Source organism: Staurois parvus, unplaced genomic scaffold, assembly GCF_062004578.1.
Source record: "Staurois parvus isolate SC_StPar_1 unplaced genomic scaffold, SC_StPar_1.0 ptg000594l, whole genome shotgun sequence".
In the NCBI taxonomy this organism is placed as follows: domain Eukaryota; kingdom Metazoa; phylum Chordata; class Amphibia; order Anura; family Ranidae; genus Staurois; species Staurois parvus.
Genome location: NW_028318390.1, coordinates 2,388,591 through 2,414,700, shown reverse-complemented (window position 1 = coordinate 2,414,700; position 26,110 = coordinate 2,388,591). Strand labels below are relative to the sequence as shown.

General features: G+C 40.0%; 1 protein-coding gene across 1 annotated transcript in view; it reads right to left on the bottom strand.

Annotated features, from left to right (window-relative positions):
- Window positions 1–26,110, bottom strand: part of SLC6A2 (solute carrier family 6 member 2) — a 769,042-nt gene that overhangs the window by 302,104 nt on the left and 440,828 nt on the right. Inside the window, exons 9-11 of the mRNA XM_089692558.1 lie at window positions 20,302–20,414; window positions 18,566–18,694; window positions 3,527–3,626 (exon numbers count right to left, since the gene is read on the bottom strand). Of these exons, the coding sequence (XP_089548684.1) occupies window positions 3,527–3,626; window positions 18,566–18,694; window positions 20,302–20,414 (342 nt within the window). The remainder of the gene's footprint in view (window positions 1–3,526; window positions 3,627–18,565; window positions 18,695–20,301; window positions 20,415–26,110) is intronic.

The following is a 26,110-nucleotide window of genomic DNA, read 5'->3' as shown; positions in this document are numbered from 1 at the left end:
TACTCAACATGCATCTTTCTAAATATCTTAGGGTGTCTTCTTTTCAAAAAGGGTAGTTTTGGGTAATTTGTACTTTCCTACCATTTTATGGCCTCAAGAAATGCAATAGCCAGCCAGAATATCAGAGTTGATAAATTCAATAATAAACAACAAATAATAACTAATATATATATATATATATATATATATATATATATATATATACACACACATACACACAGTATACCATAGCTATACACTCTATAACTTTCACACAGACTACATAATATAAACTTTTATGTTTTGTTTGGCTTTTTTTTTTTACTATTCAACTTTATTTAAAGTGCTATAAAAAGTAAGAGAAAGTTTTTGTTCTAAATGTTTACCTTTTTATAGTAAACAAATAAAATGCTTATATAATTAAATATCACCAAAAGAAAGCCATATACTGTATGCATATATACAGTAAGCATTTGGAAGGTAATCAACAATGCCAGACACCATACTTCTCCCATGAAGATTTATTTTTAAAGTGCACCTGTAGGCATGTAGTAAATTATACTTAATAGAGGAGAGTAGTGAAAAGAGGTACTGCCTATAGCTCCTGCTGCTCTCAGAGTTTCCTGTGTGAGCAGAAAATGAAGAAAGAAGAGCAGTAGCCAGGCACAGTTCTGGATTAATAGAGGACTCAGGGATGTGTTTAGAGGCAGGGGGGGCTAAAATAAGGTATGGGGTTGTTTTTTACCTTAAAAGAGAAGTGCGAGATTTCAACAAAATAAACATACAGTACATACTCACCTGCTACATCTGTCCCCCATTGGGTCTACACCACTGATTGGTCAGTTCTCGGTTCCACTCTGAGCACTGAGCAGTGATTGTCAGTCACTCCACTTTGCTTTGCCCTTCATTGAAGGACTGGGCTGTGCAGGAGGCGGGAGTGGATGGCTCAGGCTGTTGGCAGCATGCTGAGGGACTGAGCTAGCTACCGGTCAGACATCTGGGCAGATGCCGACAATAACTCTAAATTTCAAATAATTTAACGTCACGAAGTTCAACTCCTTACTATATGATACACACTTGAATCAATTGTTCTTAACAAAGAACACAAAGGACACGTGGGAACGTTCAAGCACATATTAAACAATGTGAATTCCATTGGGTAACAAATTAAAAAAAACATGAGTTCTACACATTTTGCTTACTGCAACTTTGACAAAGTGGGAAATTTTGAAAGTGGTGAGTTAAAAACAGGAGATTAAACAGGAGTCTTCTAACCTATAAGTAACATCTGAAATTTTCTGTAAGTAATATTAATATTGTAACTAGGATATTGAGTGCTAGAAAGGTGGAAGGTTTTGCACAGTGCACAGTGTATACAAAATGGGGTTGGGTTTATTTACTAAAATTGGACAGTGCAAAATCTGGTGCAACTCTGCATAGCAACCAATCATCTTCCAGGTATTATTGCCAAAGCCTAATTAAACAAGCTACTATTAAAAGCTAATTGGCTATCATGCACAGCTGCAACATATTCTGAGTATACCCGTTTTAGTAAATCTACCCCAGTGTATACAATAATGGAGCAACAACTCCAGGATGAATACCGCTGTGACAGATGTTGGCAGGTTGCTTCTCTGGAAGATCACATTAGAGATTTGGAAGAGCAAATTGCAACACTGGGCAAAACTGGCAACCTTGAAAGGAGTCTTCTGTTCACTGAGCAGGTGGTTAACAGGGTTGATGTGCTGGGTGAAGGGGTAAGTCAGGATTATCAGTTAGGATGACAGGTTACTGTCATTAGAGGGACTGGTAGGGGCTCATAGAAAAGGAAGGCCGGCCCTGAGTTTGAGCACCCAAACACATTTTTTAAGTTGGGTGAAGATGTGGATTTGGTAAACTCAGAGGTGGTAGCGCTAGATGCCACTGCTATCCCTAACAGCTTGAAGAGCAGCCAATCTAGTAGGGGTTGTGCAGGAAGGCTTAGACAGTTGGTGGTAGTAGGGGATTCTATAATCAGAAGGACTAATAGAATAATTTGTTGCCAGGATCACCTCAACCAAATGGCTTGCTGTCTGCTTGGTGCCAGGGTTTGGCATGTGGTGGACCTGGTTGATAAATTACTGGGTGGGGCTGGGCATGACTCAGCTGTCTTGGTCCATGTTGGAACCAATGACAGAATACACGGAAGGTGGAGGGTCCTGAAGTATTAATTTAAAGAACTAGGCTGCTAGTTGAAGGGAAGGTAATATTGTCTGTAATTTTGCTTGTGCCATACATAATACAGGAAAGACAGGGGAGCTTAGAGAACTGAATGCATGGCTAAATACCTGGTGTAAGAGGGATGGATTTGGGTTTCTAGAGCTAGTTATATGCAAGCCTTAACAGCCTGCACTTTGCTGCTAGATAAAGTAAATAATCTTGTACTCAGACCCTGTACGTGCCACATACCATACAGTAAATCCTGAATCGAGTAAATAACAGGCATGTGTCTGCCAGTAGATTTCACAAGTACCATCTTTTTTGCTACATCGAATTTGATGATGAAGTGATGTGTTACTTTAAATCTGGCTACTTTTCTTCCTATAACTGATGAGGAAGATACAACAAATGAAGCAGAATCTGTGAGTTTTTCTTATGATTGTATGGCTCAGAAGGAGTTAGAAAAAGCATATGTTGCACCAGCAAAAAGTGAGCCATTGTCAAATTTTGTTGTTTACTTTGTTATCAGATTGTGCTTCTCTGCAATTACATGCTGTATCAGCAGATGCGCCCTGTCCCTAATGAACACATAGTTCTAAGAAAGTTACCAGAGAGCTAAACAGGACACTTCCTCCCTGTGCCTCCAAAGCAGGAGCTATCAGCAGTAGGTTGAATGACTCATGGAGAAGAATGGTGTTAAATAAAAAAATTTGGGAAATGACAAAGGCTTTTATCATTGTATTGTTCATTAAAGCACAAGAGGCTCCATTTTGTTTGAAACGTCCTTCTCAAACAAACTTAATTTTCCTAGAATGTTCTCTCTCTCCCTCCCCTACCTCCCTTCTCAAGGTTTTAGTTTTGCAACTGTTAGCCCCGATTCAGACATATGCAGCTCAGGTGCAATTTCCAGAGACATACACTTTAAAATGTTGCACCTGAATTGCACCTGAATCGCTGAACAAAACCGCGTAGGACTTTTTTTTACAAATCGCACTGAAACTGGCCTCGCATATATGTGATTTCGGTCTTAGAGATAGCTGATGACATATGAAATATGACATTATTCTATTTGCTAGATTTTAATAACATCTCACACAACACTTTTTCTTATCTTCTGTATAAAATAGAATACAATAATACATTTTGGAAAAAAAGAATGGATATACTAAACATAGTGGTTGGCATCCTGTGTATTTGATTCTGCATATACAGAGTTAATTTACTCTCAGTGCCGCATCCAGAAAAATACATAGCAAACTGGAAACACTACAATATAATAATATATTGAAAGTGGTTGCATGCATATGCAAAGCAAAACAAAAAAAAACTGCCAAAATATTATACATACCATAATACCATGATACTCCGACTGCCTCAATTAAAACAGCAAACAAAATTGAGGTCCCTGCAGCAAACGTATCCAAGAGAGTGAGCACATAGATTCCACCCTGTTAGATGTGAAAAATATTAATTCTGCAACTGGCCTTTCAGAATGTGGAGATTATACTGTGAACAGCATATTAATATACACAGAAGTTACACATAAATAAATTACATTTGACTTAAGAGTCTATTTATTAGGGATTTAGCATAACATATGCTGTGCATTTACCTAAAAAAATCCTCCAAAATTTAAAAGGCAGCATCCATCCTATTCATAGAGTACAGATCACTTAACATTTACCTGGTAAAAAATACATTCACTTACATGTATATTTACCCAGCATTTGCTTGTTTAAAAATATAGTCACATACATCAGTTCTTGCATTGGAAAATGTGTTTACTGTAACATTTGTCCTATTTAGAAAAGGGTGAATATTTCCTTCATTGCTCAGTCATTTGACATGTCACTTCACGGTGCACATTTAAAGATACAATTTGCCAAAGGTGACATGTTGAAAACTTTTTTTTTAATAATGAAAAGCAAAGATTGCCTGTGGAGAGTGAAAACCTGAGTTAAAAGCACCAGATTGACTTTTTGATTTTAATAATCTATTTAATCCTATGGTATTTTTTTTTTTTCAAACCGGATGGCAATAACTCTAGCCCCCCTCCCCTTTTTAAATTCATTCACTTTTGTGTAACCTCCATACCTCCAGTTTGTTATGCACTTGCCTTTTTGTTTTTGGCTAATTAATTTACATTGCTCCAAATTCCTGTATTAAGGACCTCCATGAATGCTGCCATAGTAGCATCAGTTTGCTGCAAGGCCATGGTGAAGACAGCGTGCAATCTATAGGAGATCACCATGCAGCAGCATAACAGGGTAATGTATGCTCAGTAATAGACCCACAACATTTGACAACTCTTTTGCACACACCCAGCATGTCTATGTTCTGTGACTGGACGCTACTGTGCATGTGTAAAACCATGACAACCCTAATGGGAATTATGCTTTTTTTAATACTTCCTGCCACTATCACTATTCTGTGGATAGACCTCTTTCTTTAGAGGCCTCATAGGAGTTACAAAGTGTGGAAGGATGAAGTAAGCTATGAAACGATGTAATGTTTAATGATTAGTTTACATTTGGGAACCATGTATTTGACGTTAAGAGCTTACATCACTGCCAGGGATGAAAAATTCTAACAGTTTTCAGGAATGAAGCAGCAGCCAAGACTGTGACACACAAGATTAGAGGAACTTTGTTGATACCTAGCAAATGCTCCAATATTATATTTGCCTGGAGTTTATCTTTAACTACCTTCAATGCAGAACTTCAAAAAGATTGGAAGTTCATCTGCCTTCTATATTACTTTGTACACTAACATATTTAAGCTGTTCCACATTCTGTATGTTTCCTTATAAAACCATAGATTGTAAGCTCTTCACATATGTATTGATTGACACATCTTTATCCTTCTTTATATACTAATATATTGTTAATACATTGTGTAGTACAGAAAAACACAGAGGAGCTGGCAAAAAACAATAATTAAATTAATTTGAGGATTAAAATATCAAGATCTAGGTATAAACATTTTGCTTGGGGGACCTTCTCTTACAATGGCCAAGCTGAAGGGCATGGAAAGCTTGCAGAGGGTGAAATATGTGCTTCCTCTTAGGTACAATGGCAGACAGTATGTGCAGGGGAGGAGTACAAACAGTATGATGGTAGAGGTATGATGGTGGGCAGTATGTGAGGTAGAGGAGTGCAGAGAATGTTAGAGTAAGCAGCATGTGTGTCAGGAATGGACTCGCCAATGGTGGTGGGACTCACCTGCCTTGTGGGCTGCAGTACCAGGGCTGGCCAGCGGGTGCTCTCAGCAACCAGAAGCTCACTCCTGCAATCAGCCATCACCTGAGGCTGATTGCAGGAGGTGTATTTAAGGAATGGCCAGACCTGCAGTCAGGGCCTTGGTGTTTGTTTCCCATGTGCCCTGTTTCCTGTATCCTGTCTCCTGCCTGCTCGACTCTCCTGCTTGACTCTGACTCTGATAGAACTCTGTCTGCACTGACCCCGGCTATTCCTGACCATTCTTCTGCCTGCTCCCATTGTACCTTTCTGCCTGATTGTTCCTGACCCGGCCTGCATGACCACTCCACCTCTCCAGCCCTGACTGCACCTGTACCTATTAGTTTAAGGTTTGTTTTGTTTTGCACTGTGTTTGTTTATTTTGTGCAGCTCATAATAAATATTATTATTATTTAATCATTTCTGAAGCCTGCTGTTTCCCTGTGTCAGTCCACACCTCTGGTCATACCGGGATCGCTGACAATGTGTAAGGCAAGAGTGAAGAGGGTATTAGAATGAGCAGGATATGCAGGTAAGAGGTGCAGAAGGTAGGCTGGTGTAGGGGCGGACTGACCATTTGGAAACTCGGGCACTGCCCGAGGGCCCGGGGTCAGTAGGGGGTCCCATGAGATGCCCCTGGTACCTTTTTCATAGGCTTTTTTGAGTTTGGGCAAGGACACAGGGGCCCCATGACCCCCTATTGACCTGGGGCCCCATGAGTTGTTAGTCCGCCCCTGGGCTGGTGTTTAGAATTTACAGAGGAGGAGTATGGAAAGTATGGTTGCAGATAGTATGAGCACAGGAGGACTGCAGATAATAGGCAAAGTGTGAGCAATAGAAGTTATGATGGTATGGCAGTAGGTAGTATGTGCAGGGGAGAAGAATATATATTATATAGGAATAGTATATACTATACAGTATAGGAAAGGATAGTGGGATAAGATACAGTAGAATGTTCAGACAAATATTTTTCCTTTAGTTTAAGGTAGGCATGGGGAATAATTAGAAACCATAATGAATATTTAGTGCTATCCAGGACTCCATTCGAAAGATTTCCCCTCACTTACTGGCAGTGTGACAATTGTTAAATTTGACAGGAAGTGAGGACAAATCTGCAACATGACATGGACAGCAATAAAAACCAAACAGGAATTATAACCTTCCCCTACTCTACAGAAAAAAAGTAATTTGTATTTCTGTCTGTGATGTTGATTATCCCACACTTCTTCTCTGGTGAAACTATTGCTACCAGGGCAATAAGTGAGGTGATCTGTTAAATGGAACCTCAGAAAAAAAGCTGCAATGGTTCTAACTCCTTTGCCATTCTATCAAAAAATAGCAATAATGAAAAACTTTTTTCTTGACATACACTTTAAAGTGCCCCTGTCACCACATGGTAATGTATTTACCTTTCTGGTGGCCCATGTGTTGAAAAGCAAATGCTTTGCTGCTGCCTGCCTGGCCACAAAATGTATTCCACATTTTCAGGTGTGTAGAATATGTGTGTGAACTTGTCATGATTCCCACTAATAATTACAGTTTTTGCAGCAATAAGGAAGGTCTTGGCATAAGATGTATGACATATTCTCATGTAAGGAGGATAAAGATCAAGTCGTACCATTGATGGTACAAGAACTGGATTTAGTATTTGTCAGTTTAGTTATTTGTAGAACCAATTTGTAGTTATGTTTTCACATTTATACATAACCAATGTATATGGGATAGTCATCATAGGCTGCATTGATGTGAGAAAAGTAAAGTCAGAACGAAGTGGGATACCATACGATGATAATTTTATGGTATAACTCCCAGCATTTCAACACATTAAAAAAGTGTGCTGTTCACTGTAAATGTGATAAAAAAATATGTGCAAACTGAAATCCATATATCCTCAGATGATGCTGTAATTATTTCATATACAGTACAATACTGTAAAAACTGAAATTCATATATCACCAAATAATAATGTTTCGTATAAAGTGCAATGCGTTACAATTGAATATATAGGCACATAAATAGATCCCCAAATCCAATGTGAAGGAAAAGTGCTCCGTGCCAAATTTATCTTCCAATAAAGTGCTGATGTGCTCAAAAGGTGCTCCTCAAAGTACCCAAAACACTGTCTTCATTAAGAATATTCCAATGTTTTCTCATTGTTGGGATGAAATGGTAGTCAGAAAGGTCCATTCATGTTTATTGGGATTGGGTTCCCTCACCATGGTAGACAAGAGGGTGTTCCTATCCAATTTGGAAATCAGCTCCAGCTCCTGATCCAAATCGCCTGAAGAGTAACTGTTTTCTAAAAATCTGTTTATAAGGATCTCAGCTTGTACAAAATAATTCCTTCCTGGAACAATTCTGACGAATACATAAAAATTTACCTTTCGGAATACCCTTGAGCCATTCAGGATGATGACAGCTCCCTATTGGGATGAATACATTATGATCTGTAGTTTTAAAATGTGTTTTGGTTAAAAATTGATTTTGGTCCCGATAAATACTCAAATCCAAAAAGTGAATAATAGAGTCACTCCACTCGTAAGAAAAGCGAATCCCCAATGAACTGGAATTTAACAGGCATAAAAGAGTGCAAAGAAAATTCATCCACCCACCAAATGCAACGGAAGGAGTCTTTCTGTGATGTCACCACGCACGAGTCGGCGGTCTGACACAGCAGCCGAATAGTCCATATACTTTTCCATTGCTCTCTTTAACTCATCTGAATGTAAGAGCAATACTTAAGTTTTAAATAAACATTTGTTTTTAAAGGGGTTGCACTATGAAGTATTTTCTTGTTTAAACCCTTTCATACACCATTGCTGAGAGCAGTATGAAGTGACTAAGCCGGTTTCTGGTGTGAACATGCAGTGACATTACTTTTTTTTGGTAAGCATCCTTTAGTAGTAGAATAGCTGGATTACTTACAGAATTATCTGGAGGAAATGGAATTCAGTCACCTGAGTTGGAGGTTTAACTATCCATAGTTTTTGTAGAAGAGAGAGACTTTATCTTGTTAATGAACTGCTGAAAGGGATGTTGTAACCTGTGGAGGGCCACTGTGATTTAACTGGAATTGGTTTGATGCTATTATTTCTGGATTTGTAAAAAGAAAGGTTATGCCTGCCTTCATAAGAGAAGTGATCCAAAAGAGAGTGTGAAAGATGATCTGGTTGATGGAGAGTATGACTACTAAATAATATGGTTGTACATACTGCTAAGTTAATAATTTGAGTAAGTAACATCCTGCATGGTAGTGGCCACCAGGAGGTGGATAGAGGTTGAGAACCCTTATCTGCTGTGGGTACAGTGATCTGTAAACACCAGTGATTAGAATCACAGAGGAGTTGAACCCTTTTTTTCAGTGAGTTCAGAGAGGTAGGAGTGACATACATTCCAGGTATGACACAAACAAATAAGATCTGACCTTTGTCCTATTGTATGGTTAGTGGATCTGGCGAGTGTTCCAATATGAAATTATTTTAACACTTTAGTGGTAGTGATTTGCTTGGATTGAGGAAGTGGAATATTAATATTTTTTAAGATAATTTTGAAGATTTTGTTACAAAAACCTTTGTTTACAAGATTATTGTGGATGAAAGGTGATACAAGGCACCTCCCCCTTACTGGCACCCCTTTCCTGGATACAATGGGTGCTAATGGGGGCTGATTAGCTCTAGAAAGAGAGGGGGCCCTCCTTTTTATAAATATGTATTTAAAATTGTAAAAAAAATAACCTATGCAGGTTTAGTGCTCTCCATTAGGAAAAACAATCCACATCTCTGAACTAAACAGCTCTTTGAACAACACACATGCCCACTTTGGGTGAATTTTCAGTGGATCTCAGAAACATTCTATGTCCACTGAGAGCTAAATATGAGGAATAGTACCGTAAAAATCTTTTGCCATTTGAAAAACTGCTGTAGGCAATATATGGGCACATTTTCTCATGGGTGAATCTTGCTTCCTAAATGTTTTTAAATGATGGGCAAAATAAACTTTTTGTACTTACTGCAAAATATTTTTCTTTGAGTTCATTGGAGAACACAGGGATTGTATTAATTCTTAAACAAATGGATTTTACTGTCCACCTTTAGGAGGCTGGGACACTGGCAAATAAAAATAGTTGAGCCAGTTCTATGTAACACCTCTTTCAACCGTCATGTCTCAATTTTGTGAGCAAGATGCAGAAGAGCCATAACACAGATGGGCAGGACCTCAATGAACTTCAAGAAAAATATTTTGTGGTAAGTACAAAAATATTATTTACTGTATCATCCATTAAAGGACACAGGATTTAATCAATAGGTTTGACCAAGGGGAATGCACCAAAGTTCAACCTGGTGCTCCAGACTAGAACAGATATCACAAAGGGGAAGAAAGTGCTAACAGAAGGAACCATGGGTCTCAGCAAAGAAATGGAGGACCTGAATGGTAGAAAAAAAAACATCTACCTGAATGGTAGAAAAAAAAACATCAATTAAAGTGGTCAACAAAATATATTTTAGCGGCCAAATTGTAGTGTAAGAAACTGCCCAATATTTAAAAAAAATAACTGCAGGAAATGCTTAACCCTTGCATAGCCAAGCCATTGATTTCACGGACAGAAAGCTTGGAGAGACAGAACATGTACAAGGAAAAGACCAATCAGTCAACAGCTGTAGGCTTAAGTTAAATATCCCTGACCCTTGAGTTCAGGGGAATCGACACCCAAGATAAGACAGGATGTTACCTAACAGACAGTTCATCTCTTCAGGAGATATGCATGAATGTGAGAGGCTTCAGGGCATGAAATGAAAATAGAAAAAAGTGAAAGAACCCTTTAACTGAGAAAGTGAATAGTGCTAACCCACAATCCTTATTAAGCAGAGGGTGGGGTGATCAACAATACTTATATAAAAAAGTAGGCAGGGATCTGGATATATCAAACCACAAACTGGCATAAAAGACTAATGGGTTTAAAGGATGAGAAGCAATCTTTCCAACCAACCCCCATAAACATTTTTAGTGGTGTGGAAACTACAAAACCTGTCTACCCAGATATATAATATATGATTCAACTGGGAATTATTCAACTTATCTCTGTAAAGAACCACTGAAGAGTAAGGGATAGGAATTCTTGTATTAGTACTATGAATATTCACCTGATAAGACTACAAAGAGGGAGAAATTAATTTAAGGTGACTTCTTCAGAAGACCACCGTTTGGTCACAGAAAAGCATCTGTAGTCCAGTGTCCAGGTCCCACAAAAGCCTTCAGACTTACACTATCCCTCTTAGGGAAAATATGCAGCAGGATAACAGTGTGTCTAGCATCTTTACCTTCCAGAGAAGTACAGGACATTCCTTCCAATAAGGGAGATTCAGCAGAACTTCCACTTTTCAAAGTGGAGTTCATCAGAAGAGGAGATCCAACAGGCAACATAAAATGTGGCCATGAATGACTCACTCAACACTGCTCAGTGTAGAGAGTAGGTCTGTTGCAGAGGGAGATCTCAAAACATTCTGAAGATGAAGATCTGGTAGCCTCCAAATGCAGTCCAAGCAGAAGTCAAATTTAAAGACTGACTAACAGGAAGATCCCAATAATTTGGGAATTGTCTGTTCTGGAAGATCAGACTCAAGGAGAAGGCCAGTGGACACAACAAATAGGGCAGTCCCCCCAAAGAAGGCAAAAGGAACCACCCCATCTCTGGTCAGATGCCAGCACAATGCTTCTGAAACTTTTGGTCCAAAGAGAGCAACTTGGTGCCTTGTCCAAATTCCAGGGCCTATAGATAGAAATCAAAGCTTAGGAGTGTTATTAAGGCAATTGACTAGAAATTAATTTAGTCAAGAGGAAGTGGGTCTGAACTTCTGATCTCCTAATTAATTACACCAATAACAGCTCTAAGCTCTTATATATACTGTGTATACATACAGTTGTGTTCAAAATAATAGCAGTCAGACATCACTAACCTGATCAATCACTGTTTTTAGTAGAAATGAGATTTCTACATGGCAAATAATTTACTAGCAGGTGTAGTAGAGTAATAGAAATCCAACAGACCCAACAGTCATGACATGCATGCTGCTGATTCTGTGTAATCAATTCACTAATTGAAAGGGGCATGTTCAAAATAATAGCAGTGTGGAGTTCTATTAGTGAGGTCATTCATTCTTTGAAAAACAGGTGGACATTATTGCCCTTAATTAAGGAAGGAAGGCAGCAAATGTTGTACATGCTGGTTACAGTGCATTTCTCTCTGAAATTCTGAGGAAAATGGGTCGTTCCAGACACTGTTCAGAAGAACAGCGTACCTTGATTAAAAAGTTGATTGGAGAGGGTAAAACATATAAAGAAGTGCAGAAAATGATAGTCTGCTCAGCTAAAATGATTGCAAATGTTTTAAAATGGCAACCAAAACCTGAAAGACGCGGAAGAAAGCGAAAAGCTACCATTCGAATGGATAGAAGAATAGCCAAAATGGCAAGGACTCAGCCAACAATCAGCTCCAGGAAGTTCAAAGAAGGTCTAAAGTTACCTGTGAGTACTGTTACAATTAGAAGACGCCTATGTGAAGCCAAGCTATCTGCAAGAAGCCCCCGCAAAGTCCCACTGTTGAAAAAAAGACATGTGCTGAAGAGGTTACAATTTGCCAAAGAGCACATTGACTGGCCTAAAGAGAAATGGCGCAACATTTTGTGGACTGATGAAAGTAACATTGTTCTTTTTGGGTCTGGTGGCCGGAGACAGTTTGTCAGACGACCCCCAAACACTGAATTCAAGCCACAGTACACTGTGAAGACAGTGAAGCATGGTTGCGCAAGCAGCATTATATGGGGATGTTTCTTATACTACGGTGTTGGGCCTATTTATCACATACCAGGGATAATGGATCAGTTTGAATACATCAGAATACTTGAAGAGGTCATGCTGCCTTATGCTGAAGAGGAAATGCCCTTGAAATGGATGTTCCAACAAGACAACGACCCCAAACACACCAGTAAATGTGCAACATCTTGGTTCCAGACCAACAAGATTGACGTTATGGAGTGGCCAGCCCAATCCCCGGATCTTAATCCAATAGAAAACTTGTGGGGTGACATCAAAAATGCAGTTTCTGAGGCAAACTCAAGAAATAGAGAAGAACTGTGGAATGTAGTCCAATCATCCTGGGCTGGAATATCTGTTCACAGGTTCCAGAAGTTGGTTGACTCCATGCAACACAGATGTACAGCAGTTCTCAGAAACAGTGCTTATACAACTAAATATTAATTAAGTGATTCAAAGGAAAGCAAAAACCTCAAACATTTTTCAGTTTATATAGTGAATGTTTGAGTTTGTAAAGAAGAATACAAACACTGCTATTTTTTTGAACAGTCTAATATTACTTTTCTTCAATTTTTTTAGAGGAACAACACAAATTTGATATATTTTTCTTCATGATTTGATTTGGAATAGAATGTGTAGTGTTCCCAATGCATTTGTGTGTATGGAAATAAAAGCTATTAGAAGGATTTTGAGCTTTATTTACTTTTTTCAACACACTGCTATTATTTTGAACACAACTGTATACTGTGTATGTGTATATATATATATACTGAATATATTGCAGCATGCCAAAATGTAGGCTGCATTAAATTTCTTTTTTTTAGACTAAGAACATTTTCAAATGCAGTGTCATTGTAACTTTCTGTGCATTGAACTGAAATCACAAACAACCTTATCCTACTTCTTAACTGTTTTCTGTAAACTTCAAATTTTCCTGTCTTCCCCAAATAATGGAGATGAAAAGAAGAATGCTTATTTGTAGTTCAAATCAGGAGAGCAGCCTAATGACACCAGCATAGATACAGTAAAGTGAGCAAGCATTTCTAGTACAGAAACTCATTCACAGGATTACCAGGTGAAATTAAAGAGAACAAAACTAATGCAGCCAGCCATCTAAGGACTGGTGCCCCATAATAGACACAGTTTTGGGTTTTGGGCTAAGACAAGCTTTAAGTGTGTCAAGAAAGAATTACCGTATTTTTCACTCCATAAGACGCACCTGACCATAAGACGCACCTAGGTTTTAGAGGCGTAAAACAAGAAAAAAAAATATTCTGAACCAATGGACTGCAGACACAGTATAGGGGATGACCAGAGACTGCGGACACAATACAGAAGATGACTAGAGACTGCGGACACAATACAGGAGATGACCAGAGACTGCGGACACAGTACAGGAGATGACCAGAGACTGCGGACACAGTGCAGGAGATGACCAGAGACTGCGGACACAGTGCAGGGGATGACCAGAGACTGCAGACAGTGCAGGGAATGACCAGAGACTGCAGACTGTGCAGGGAATGACCAGAGACTGCAGACTGTGCAGGGAATGACCAGAGACTGCAGACAGTGCAGGGAATGACCAGAGACTGCAGACAATGCAGGGAATGACCAGGGACTGCAGACAGTGCAGGGGATGACCAGAGACTGCAGACAGTGCAGGGAATGACCAGAGACTGTAGACAGTGCAGGGAATGACCAGAGACTGTAGACAGTGCAGGGAATGACCAGAGACTGCAAACAGTGCAGGGAATGACCAGAGACTGCGGACCTTTGGGGAGGGAGGGGGAGAGGGTACCTGAATTTGACAGGTACCTGCTCCCACTTCCGCGGAGTTGTCCTTCTTCTTCCCGGGCCGGCTTCTGTGACAGCCGGGTGCCCACTGCGCATGCGCGAGAAGCGCTGAGCTTTGTGAATGGCCCGGCACCTTCTGGGACCTGTCATGTGTCCCAGAAGACACCGGATCATTCACAAAGCGCAGCACATGTGCAGTGAGGACCCGGCTGTCACAGAAGCCAGCGCGGGAAGACTGTGCAGTGCTGGAGCGAGGAATAGGTAAGGCCTTGCAGGAGAGAACAGCTGAGCGGCCGGCCCGGTATTCTGACATGGTGGCGGCAGAAATACCGGACCGGCTGTTTTATATTCGCTCCATAAGACGCACTGACATTTCCCCCCCTTTTTTTGGGGGGAAAAAAGTGCATCTTATGGAGCGAAAAATACGGTATATTTTTTTAATGGTTGTATTTCTTTGATTCTCTTTGTATAACATTGTGGGCTTAGTTGTGATGATGTGATTTCTGCCTGCATAATTGTTTAATAAATGAAGTTTGTGATTTTAGTTATACTTGCACCTGAGAAACAGCAGAGATGCTCAAAAACGGCTGTTTAGTTTATTTCAGATACAAAACAAAGAACTGGAAATAAAGATTTTACATCAGCAAAAGACTCTGCCAATTAGAAGTTTTAGAATCCCACCATTTTTCATTTTTTTAAGCAGTTCAAGAATTACCTACAATGCTAGATATAAGCAATTTACTCCCTGAGGTTAGGTTTGCTTCTCAAAAATGTAAAAATAATATAAACATTGGTACTATAGGAGACGTTTCTGGCAGACTCAATGCCACAACGGAATCTCAGGCACTTCACGGGACAACAGCTTCAAGTACAGCTTAACAGCAGTCGAGGTGAGCAAGTCTAACTTTCAGCTCTGAAGAGAAAGCTTTATTCTACAGGTTTGACAAATTAAGTTCCAAAATGTCAAAATCAGAAAAAGAGACTAGGTTGCTCTTTGCTTTATCACAGAGGATTTTGTATGTCAAGTAGGTGAAAGGATGTTTCCTCAAGTCTGGGGTCTTTTAATGGATCTGGAGTCAGTTGCTTGCAAAGAGTGACTGGCATTCTGATTAGAAGCTTACCAAAGCATCTTGCAGCATAAAGCAACACCCCTGGCCTATGCCTAGTTTGTTAGGGGTTTATCCTGTAGCAAGATAATGACCCAACAAATACTTCTAAGCTATGTGAGACCTGCCTTAGAAAAAAAGAACAAAGCTGCAGGCATCAAATTATGGACTGGCCTGCAGTCTTTAGGCTTAAAGTGATACTAAACAGAGAAGTGTTAATTGCCAAAATTCATTCACATGAATCATATACAGTATATCATGCCACTGTATTTTTTAAAATCATCTGAGTACATTATTATTGCAGCACTGTTGTGTGCTCACAGGATCTCTTTGGCATTTGCAGGGTAAGATCCTTGGGAGTGGCTTCTGTTACTACAGTATGAGTCTATCTGCACAGCCCTGAACATAAACTGTGTATTTTAACATTAATATGATGTAGGCAGAGCCAAAGATGATTGACACTGGCTTTCATTCTTTTCAGATGGCATTTGTATCCAAGGTTTTTTTTACAGGTATTAGCAATTACATATGATATACAGGTGAAACTCGAAAAATTAGATTATCGTGCAAAAGTTCATTTATTTCAGTAATGCAACTTAAAAGGTGAAACTAATATATGAGATAGACTCATTACATGCAAAGCAAGATAGTTCAAGCCATGATTTGTCATAATTGTGATGACTATGGCTTACAGCTCATGAAAACCCCAAACCCACGATCTCAGAAAATTAGAATATTGTGCAAAAGGTGCAATATTCTAGGCTCAAAGTGTCCCACTCTAATCAGCTAATTAAGCCATAACACCTGCAAAGGGTTCCTGAGCCTTTAAATGGTCTCCCAGTCTTGTTCAGTAGGAATCACAATCATGGGAAAGACTGCTGACCTGACAGGTGTGCAGAAAATCATCATTGACACCCTCCATAAGGAGGGAAAGCCTCAAAAGATAATTGCAAAAGAAGTTGGATGTTCCTAAAGTGCTGTACCAAAGCACATTAATCAAAAGTTATGTGAAAGGGAAAAGTGTGGAAGAAAAAGGTGCACAAGCAGCAGGGATGACCACAGCCTGGAGAGGATTGTAAGGAAAAGGCCATTCAAAAGTGTTGGGGACTTTCACAAGGAGTGGACTGAGGCTGGAGTCAGTGCATCAAGAGCCACAACACACAGATGGATCCTGGACATGGTCTTCAAATGTCGTATTCCTCTTGTCAAGCCGCTCCTGAACAACAAAGTCAGAAGCATCTTACCTGGGCTAAAGAAAAACAGACCTGGTCTGTTGCTCAGTGGTCCAAAGTCCTCTTTTCTGATGAGATCAACTTTTGCATCTCATTTGGAAACCAAGGACCCAGAGTATAGAGGAAGAATGGAACGGCACACACTGCAAGATGCTTGAAGTTCAGTGTGAAGTTTCCACAGTCTGTGTTGATTTGGAGAGCCATGTCATCTGCTGGTGTTGGTCCACTGTGCTTCATTAAGTCCAGGGTCAATGCAGCCATCTACCAGGAGATTTTGGAGCACTTCATGCTTCCTTCCGCAGACGAGCGTTATGGGGATGCTGACTTCATTTTCCAGCAGGACTTGGCACCTGCCCACACTGCCAAAAGCACCAAAACCTGGTTCAATGACCGTGGGATTACTGTGCTTGATTGGCCAGCAAACTCGCCTGACCTGAACCCCATAGAGAATCTATGGGGCATTGCCAAGAGAAAGATGAGAGACATGAGACGGAATAATGCAGAAGAGCTGAAGGCCGCTATTGAAGCATCCTGGTCTTCCATAACACCTCAGCAGTGGCACAGGCTGATAGCTTCCATGCCACTCCGCATTGAAGCAGTAATTGCTGCAAAAGGGCCCCAAACTAAGTACTGAGTACATATGCATGCTTATACTTTTCAGAGGTCCGATATTGTTCTATGTACAATCCTTGTTTTATTGATTGCATGTAATATTCTAATTTTGTGGAGATTGTGGATTTGGGGTTTTCATGAGCTGTAAGCCATAATCCTCACAATTATGACAAATCACGGCCTGAACTATCTTGCTTTGCATGTAATGAGTCTATCTCATATATTAGTTTCACCTTTTAAGTTGCATTACTTAAATAAATGAACTTTTGCACGATATTCTAATTTTTCAAGTTTTACCTGTATGTAATACTGATTTATATTAAAACAATTTTTTTTGTGAATTTCTTAGTGAATTTAATCAATCAGCATATTATATCCCATTGTGATAGTGTTTAGCAATAGGAGGACATGGAGGAGGAGGGAGGGAGAGGAGAATAAACTGGGTATAGTTCATTCTACACAATATGAATGCTTTAGTGGCTTTGTGAGTATGCATACTCTGTTAGGTCCAGTTCACATCTATGTGGTTGGTTGTGGGTGCAGGAATTGCAGTGATGAAAACATGCTGCTGTGAGAAAATGTGCACGGCTGCCATTCATCCTCAATTGCACCCCCACACATGTAATAACACAGCACATTTTTGGGTTCAGGAACTGCAGGAAAAAAAAGACCATGCAATTTCCCCGTGGGACGCATCTTGAAAAAGGTACATGCACCTTTTTCTGTGGGAAAGACAAGCATATCAGCCCATTCAAATGAATGGACTGCTGTGCCCAAGCAAATGCAGCTCGCACACATGCAAAGGTGTGAATCAGGCCTACTATAGCACGTAGTGAAAGTTTTTCTATAGTCTGGGTTTGATGACACTTTAAACCTTATTGAGCTAGTTGCTGATGATCGAGAAAAGTGGTTGAAATAAAAGCAGCCTACTAGTATAACACATTCACAGGAACTTCTGCAAAAGTGTTAGGAGGAACTTTTTGAACAATATTTGCTGTCTATTGTAGAAAGAATGCCACCAGTGTGTTCAGAGGTAATATCTGCAAAAGGTAGCTACTTCGATGTTGGAATACATAAATTCATTCTTATCAGAATTGTTTATCTGTGCTATGCTGTAAGAGCATAATGATACACTGAACTCCATACATTTCAATAAAAACTTGAAAAGTGGGGGTGTTTTTAAACATTTATTAGTTTAACAGTTCAATAACAGTTGGCATATATACAGATGCTTCTTCTAAAAGCTTATGAGGACCACATTTCCCTGTCAGAGTTCTTACATGTATTCCTGCCCACCTTAAACTAAAATAAATATTATTACAACAGGAAGAGTGGGTCCTATCATATTGGCAGGAAAAAGCCCTGGAACTCAACTACAGAGCTTTATCTAGTAAGAGTCCCTGAGAGATTTTTTGAATTAGGAATATCTGTTATGTTTTGACTAGGATCAGTCACTGATGCTAACCCATCTTTTTTTAAAACAGTATAAAAATATTAGAGCAAAAATATAGACATAAGCATCATGTCCCTTAAAAAAGACATTTTCACCAGAAATATAGAAGTAAATGATTAGAACGTTTTTATATTAATTACTTACATTTGTGATGCACAGCAATGCCAGAAGAAATGTAATAAATGCGACTGCAAAAGTAAACAGTTTGCGATGTCTCTTGAGAATACTAAAATCATCAGCCATTCCAGTGATCACTGCCTCCATACCACCCATCTATAAATAATTTAAAAAAAAGAAGCAGTATTATGTGCCTATTTGAATGAGGCCCTTGGTCTTTGTACAAAAATGTATGTATGTTAAACATAAACTTTACATGTAAAAAATGACCATACAATTATATACTTTCATTGATACCAAATAATTGGTAAATTACATTCCTGAACACACACACAAATGGAGAAATGCAAATTATTGAAGAAATAATTTTGTTTTAAAATACGTGACTATTGTGTATAAACCTGCGTTACATTGCTTAAGTGTCAACTGAAGTAACAAGAAACAGCAAAACTTTACGATATTACACCAAAACTAGCTAAGTATATACAGTATACTGTATGTACAGAAATGTGTTGTGCTGTTTCTTTAAATCCAATAAATAAATTCTAAATGCACTCACTTCCTTAGATATAAATATACTGTACATGCATGCAATAACATAAAGATCCATATAATCTGAAATAAACTAAAAGATTCCAATGTGAACAGGACTGCTTCTTCAATGCCACCCCTTACGCCAATGCTCTAATCACCAATACACATGCCTGCTTACCAGAAGCCCAGAGCCCAACATAGAGGAGGTCTTACAGTGCTTTGTAAACAATGCTCAGATCCTAGAAGGATGATTGAATGTCACCCTCATTCTAAACGGTAGTAACAGCATACAGCACAATATAACCTTTTACATAGAGAGAGCAGACAGAACTCCATGGTGTAGTAATTCCCAAATAGTTTTTTTTTTAATTTAGGGGAGCAAGTGAGAAAGAAAGTCAGGCAGATCACAAAAAGTCGCTGCTCATCCAAGAGGGTGTGATGATGTCACCCCTAAGCTCTGCCCTATGGGTTTCACTCTATGAGATGTCTTCCAAGGAGAATCGGAGTAGTGGTGAAGACTCTTAATATTATCCATATTGCACACATAATCTACTTGAGGGCGATGTTTATTCTGCAGTTCCAATGACACACTGCTGGACCAGACACAAATGCTCCACCAAATATCTGTCTGATTTTCTTCCTTGCTTGTGAGTGTATGCCCTTAATTGTTAATAAAACACTTTTGGAATTACTACATAAAAGAGTTATCTCTGCTCTTTCTCTATGTATGAGGTTATATTGTGCTGGATGCTCTCACTGTCGTTTGGAATGTGGTTGAGAACCATCTAGTCATCTGGGATCTGAACATTGTTTATAAAGCGCTGGTGGCACTAAAGAAGCAGTCCCATTCACACTTGCACACACTGATATTGTTTGCACATTAATTACAGTATATACAGTATAGTGTAGTAGTACAGTGAGTGAATTTGTCATTTATTTGATGTATAGAAACAGCGCAACACATTTCTGTACATATACAGTAGATTTAGTTAATTTAGGCTGGAAAACGTCATTATGCAACCAATTACTGAAAAAAATAAAACCAGAAATATTTGAGAAGAAAGAAAAACGCATTACTAAAATGGGTGCTTGGCTACTGTACAGGTTGCTTTCATATTTTTCCTTAAGTAAGATGAAAAGTATGTTTGTGTAATGCAAGCATCACATTAAACCTATATTTAATGGGACATATGTATAAATGTACTATGCCATTATTAAAGGATACTCACAGCACTGTCAATGCCAAGGGTAAGCAACATAATAAAAAATACCACAGCCCAAAAAGTAGATCCTTGAAGGGTAGATATTGCTTCTGGATATATAATGAAAACAAGTCCTGGTCCTGTTAAACAAAAAGCATAACTTTAATAGATTAAAAAAAAGTAAATACTTTGAAAGATATCCATAGCAGTTTATTTCTAAAGTCTGATGTTTCTGTCATTGGGAATTATTCAAGCATTTAAAAGTGGAGTACACATGCCCTGCCTTCAGAGCTCAGTGTCGCAGCTGGGGCTCCCGTGTAAATGTGCAGGAGTGAAGTGAACTGCCAGAGTCTGTGAACCTAGAAGGTTGACTGGGTGAAAGAGGTAAGTCTTTCATAATCTGTAGTTATACTAGCACATTATGATATTACCTTGCAAAGAGAAGATTATTTTCTTTGTTACAACTTTAATAGAGACACTGGAGTAGATGTTGGCGAGTGCTTTTTTGAGTTTCACAGCTTCAATCTAGGGAAGGGAGTGGGCAGCCTATTGCTGTAGGATTGTATACTTTGCTGCTGCCAGCCCTTCCCCGCTTGTTCCTTGAGAAACATTCACATCAAAAAACCAACAGGAACGACATGGGATTGTAATGAAACTTCCATCAAATGTCACAGGCCCACAAGATCCAGTTAGGTCTCTCTTTCTATCTACCAATATTTCCTAGTTTCCATTGTTCTATTCTTCCCATATGTGCTTGACCAGTGCATGGATGGCCTTATGAGGAAAAACATTAAATAAAATAACAATTATTAAAAAAGAGAATATGTAAATAATTTTTAATAGAACTAAAAATACACAAAAAACTGTGATGGAATGTAGAAATATGTTAATGTAGGACTTCCCAGATGATTGATCTGGACGATGGGGGCTGTGTTCACATGGCCTGTGCACAAAAACATAGGAACTGGGGTGCAGAAAAATGGCAGGAGATGCTCTGGACTGATGAATTAAAATTTTAAATATTTGGATATGGCAGGAGGCAGTTTGTTCACGAAGGACTGGAGAGCGGTACAATAATGAGTGTCTGCAAGCAACAGTAAAGCATTATGGAGGTTCCTTGCAAGTTTGGGACTGCATTTTTGCAAACAGAGTTGAAGATTTTGTGAGGATCAAAGGTGTCCTCAATGTTGAGAAATACAGGCAGATACTTATCCATCATTCCATACCATCAGGGAGGCATATGATTGGCCCCAAATGTATTCTGCAGCAGGACAATGACCCCAAATATGCAGCCAATGTCATTAAGAACTATCTTCAGTGTAAAGAAGAACAAGGAAATGATGGTTTGGCTTTCACAGAGCCCTGATCTCAACATTTAGTCTGTCTGAGATTACATGAAGAGACAAGGATTTGAGGCAGCCTACATCCACCGAAGATCTGTGGTTGGTTCTCCAAAATCTTTGGAACATACCTGCTGAGTGCCTTCAAAAACTGTGTGCAAGTGTACCTAGAAGAATCAAAGAACTGATTTTGCTTTGAAGGCAAAGGGTGGTCACACCAGATATTGATTTGGATTTATCTTCTGTTCATTTACTTTCCATATTGTTAATTGATAAAAAATAAACTATTAACACTTCTATGTCATTCTTAATTTACAGCAGTGTTTCACACCTGCCTAAAACTGTTGCACAGTACTGTATATGATAATGATACTAATCAGAGTTTATGACAGAAAATTGTACATATAGTGTTTATAGGTCCATAAAGAAGATCACACTTTTTACAGTGTCTGTAGTCTCTCCTCTGGGTAAGATCTGGTAACTTCCCACCAACCACCTTGTGGAAACAAAAAAAGAGGAAGGAGAGAAAGTGCCAATGTCAAAGTATAGAATGCATGAGAAAAATGAAAAAGTGAAAAAATGATGTAATGCACTCACATCACAAAAAATTGGCAAAGAATTTCTAGGAATGATCTGTGGGATGTCCAACAGAGGCAGCCTCTCATGTTTCTCCAGTGCACATAGATGGGAAAAGGACAAAAAAAGCACACACAAAGAGCACCACTCCTAGTGTACTTTTTTTTAAGCTGATGTGATGCAAAGTAAAACAATATTGTACTTACATGATTGGTGAAGGGATGGACGCTGCTAAACCGACTCCAGGAGTCCAAAGGAATGTTCTCAGTTGCCTTACTGGCTAGCTCTCTGAAGTGTTTCACCCCACCCACCCGGGGCTTGGTCACTTGGTCCATTCCTCAACAGAAAAGAAAAGCCTCAAAAGTGGAAGCTCCACTTTTCTATCTCCTCTTCGCTGCGACATTTGGCACCTTTCTGGGGGGGGGGCAGCGGGTATGTGGTTTTGATAGGAAAACTGAGCTGGAAGTTTGACAACCCCCCCTCCCCCCCCACAGCCCTCTGGATCACTTCCAAAATCCCAGAGGACTGCGGCCCATTCACAAAGTGCAGCGCGCCTTGCGCATCAACAATAGGAAACCGGTGGTGAAGCCACAAGGCTTCATTGCCGGTTTCCCTTAGTCAAGATGGCGGTGCCAGCACCCGACAGTCGACTGAAGAATCAGCTTGGGGTGAGGGCACCACTGGATGCATGGACAGGTAAGTGCCTTACTATTAAAAGTCAGCAGCTACAGTAATTGTAGCTGCTGATTTTTAATTTTTTTGCGGAGGTGGCGGGGGCCATAAAACTGCTTTAAGGCAGGGAAGATCAGAGTCCCTGAGATACGTTTAAATTTTGCTAATTAAAGAGGGACTAGCAGCTATAAGGATACAAAAGCCTTTTGATCTCTTGTCAGGGGAAAGAGAATGGAAAGGAATACAGAGGATATACCTCTGAAAATAGCAAGCTAGGTGTAGATGGAGAGAATCTGTTATCCTGAGCAGGGCAGCTGGGAACCAGGGTTAGTCTAGAGGGGAAAGGGCCAAACCATGGAGGATGGGAGCAACAGAAGGTACAACAACATAAAGTAGGCATCAGTGCCGGGACAAGGTCATCTAGAGCACAGGGCGAACATGTCAAATTGTGCCCCCCCTCCAAGATATATGATGAGCATTATGTGTCAGCAAAAATCCTCCCCACAAATAAAATCGAGCACTAACCTGCATGCTTATCCCCTAATTATAAATTTTGCCTCCTCCCAGTATAAATCTGCCCCCCATCCCCCCAGATCAAATCTTATCTCTCTCCATATGCCTCAGCACAAATCCCCCACTCCCCCAGTAAAAATCCCCCTCTTTGCACAAATCCTATCCCCCATCCTAACAAAAATTATCCTCCCCAAATTTCCCCTCCTAACACAAATATCCCCCAATGATCCCTACTAGTACAAATCCCCCCCCCCCAAAAAAAAAATCCTCTCCTGGCACAAATTCCATTTCCCCTCTAAAATATCACCTTTTTCCAGAAAACACACCCCAAATCCTCCCTCCTAGCACAAATCCTCCCCATCCCCCCAAAAAATTCCCTCAAATCACCACTCCTGGCACACCTCCCTAAATGTCCCTTCCTAGAACAATTTTTACCCCCTGCCTACCCCTCCAACACAAATTCCCTCTCTTCAATCTCCTTGTGGTGCCTCCCCCACCTCACATGATACCACAGTGCCCAGGGCAGCTGCCCCTGCTGCCCACCCATTGTCATGGCCCCAACAGGCATTGTAAAAAAAAAAAAAATCAGCTTAGGCTGATGAGTCATAGTGCCCTATAAAAGGATATACCAGAGGGAGAAGCTATCTATGAAACAAAGCTGCTTTGGGATCTGGGACCAAAGCCAGCAGAGAATAGTTTGATCTTATATAGGCAGCACAGTGGCTAAATGGTTAGTATTTCTGCCTGGCAGTACTAGGGCCGTTGGTTTGAATCCCAGTCACGGCACCTCCTGCCTGGAATTTGCATGTTCTTCCTGTGCCTGCGTGGGTTTCCTCCGGGTACTCTGGTTTCCTCCCACACTCCAAAGACATGCTGGTAGGTTAATTGGATCCTGTCTAAATTAGCCCTTGTATATGAATGTGAGTTAGGGACCTTAGATCGTATGGCCCTTGAGGGTTAGGGACTGATGTGAATGTACAATATATAAATTGACTGCGCTATATAAGTACCTGAAATAAATAAATAAATACATATGGCACTAAATATCCTTGCATGAAGCAGGGCAAAGCTATAGAGGTAAAGGGACTTGGAGAAAAACTGCCTATGTTGTCAATATTAACCTTAAAGAGAGGCATATAAAAACCTATAAGTAGTGGGTTACCCCCCTAATAGAGAGACTCCCAAGTGCAACAGTGTAAGCTACTAAGATGAGAAGACCCAACCTGCAATAAACAGCATCCACCTGTTGTGGAAGAATAAGTCTCGCAGTGAGATGGCAATAAAGAAATAATCCAGGTAGGGCAATAGCCCAATGTGAGGTTTTGAAGATACAATGTGACTCGTTTTGAAGATCCAATGTGACTCCCTTTATCTACAAGCAGAAGGAGGACAAGGGTGCCATGGGAACCGTAAGGATGCATGAGTAAAGTAGGGATCACTCTGCATGAGTATAGGTTATGGTATTTTTTACTAAGTACTTCCTGGGGCATCTTATAACTTTGTCCCTTTTATAAAACTATAATACCCAACAGACAAAATGAGGCATCACTGAACTAATTCAAGGGAAGCCTAAACCATGACAGTGAGTAGAGCAATAGATTGATCCTTACCAGCAAGAGATACAGTAAACAAACACTGGTGAGACACTAGATGCAGAGTGGGTGGTAAGGGCCACAGTCTCCCCCATCAGGCATGCCTTGAAGGGAAATCCCTAAATGCAGCTTAGATATCTGGGAGGAGGGCCTGACTTTGTGAAAAGGTAATCTGCTCCCTAGTAGAGACAGTCTGCATGAGGTTTGATAAATGCTCAAAAAGCGGGCATAATTATATAGTTAGTTACATAGTTAGTCTGGCTGAAAAAAGACAAACGTCCATCCAGTTCAACCATTAAAAGAAAAAAAAAGTTATAATCCTATACCCACAGTTGATCCAGAGGAAGGCAACTGATTATGCTATCATCTGGAAGGGAATTCAGTAATCCCTTCATCATAGTAGAGTTGTGGCCATAACACCCTACCACATCAAAGCATGTTGTTAAATTCTGCCACATACTGTAATTGTCCCCAGTAGTATGGCTAAAAGAAAAACAAGTGTTAACAAGGCATAACATAAGATGAGTACTAATGGTCATTTATCTGGACAGATCAATAATGTTGAAACCAGTCCCATGTTACGCTTCAAGTTCATTGGAGGACCAATTCATGGTGTTGTGCTCACAGCTGCTGGATCTATAGTGTGCTGTTGTGATGTGACCTATCTCTCTTTGGTTGTGGTTGGGTTCAGGGCCCCCAGCCAGTCACTCATAGTGAAGGGCTCAATGTCCAGGCTTTGCAGAAGAGCTGGAACATCAGAGAGAGCACAAAGAAGGTGAGTGATGCCATCTTACCAGATTATTAAGTGGACAGAGTAGCCCCATCTGTAGGAAGCATTCACCCATTGTAGCTGCTCGAGTAGCGTTTTCAGGGTGGTATGTCTGTGTAGGGTGTTGCTGGAGAGATCCGGTAAGATACAGTTAGAGGCTCCATCAAAGTCAATTGCATGTCTTTGCCAGGCCACCTGGATATTATCCTCCTGCACAGGAGTAGTAATACAAGCAGCAAAATCACTGGGGCATTTTGGGTCAGTTGAGCAGGGTCCCAGAGCCTCATGTACCATATCAATAAGAATTGTGCCCGGAGTGGTATCACCTAGGAAGCACTGGAAGATTTTTAGGACAGAGTTCTTCAGATTGGCTG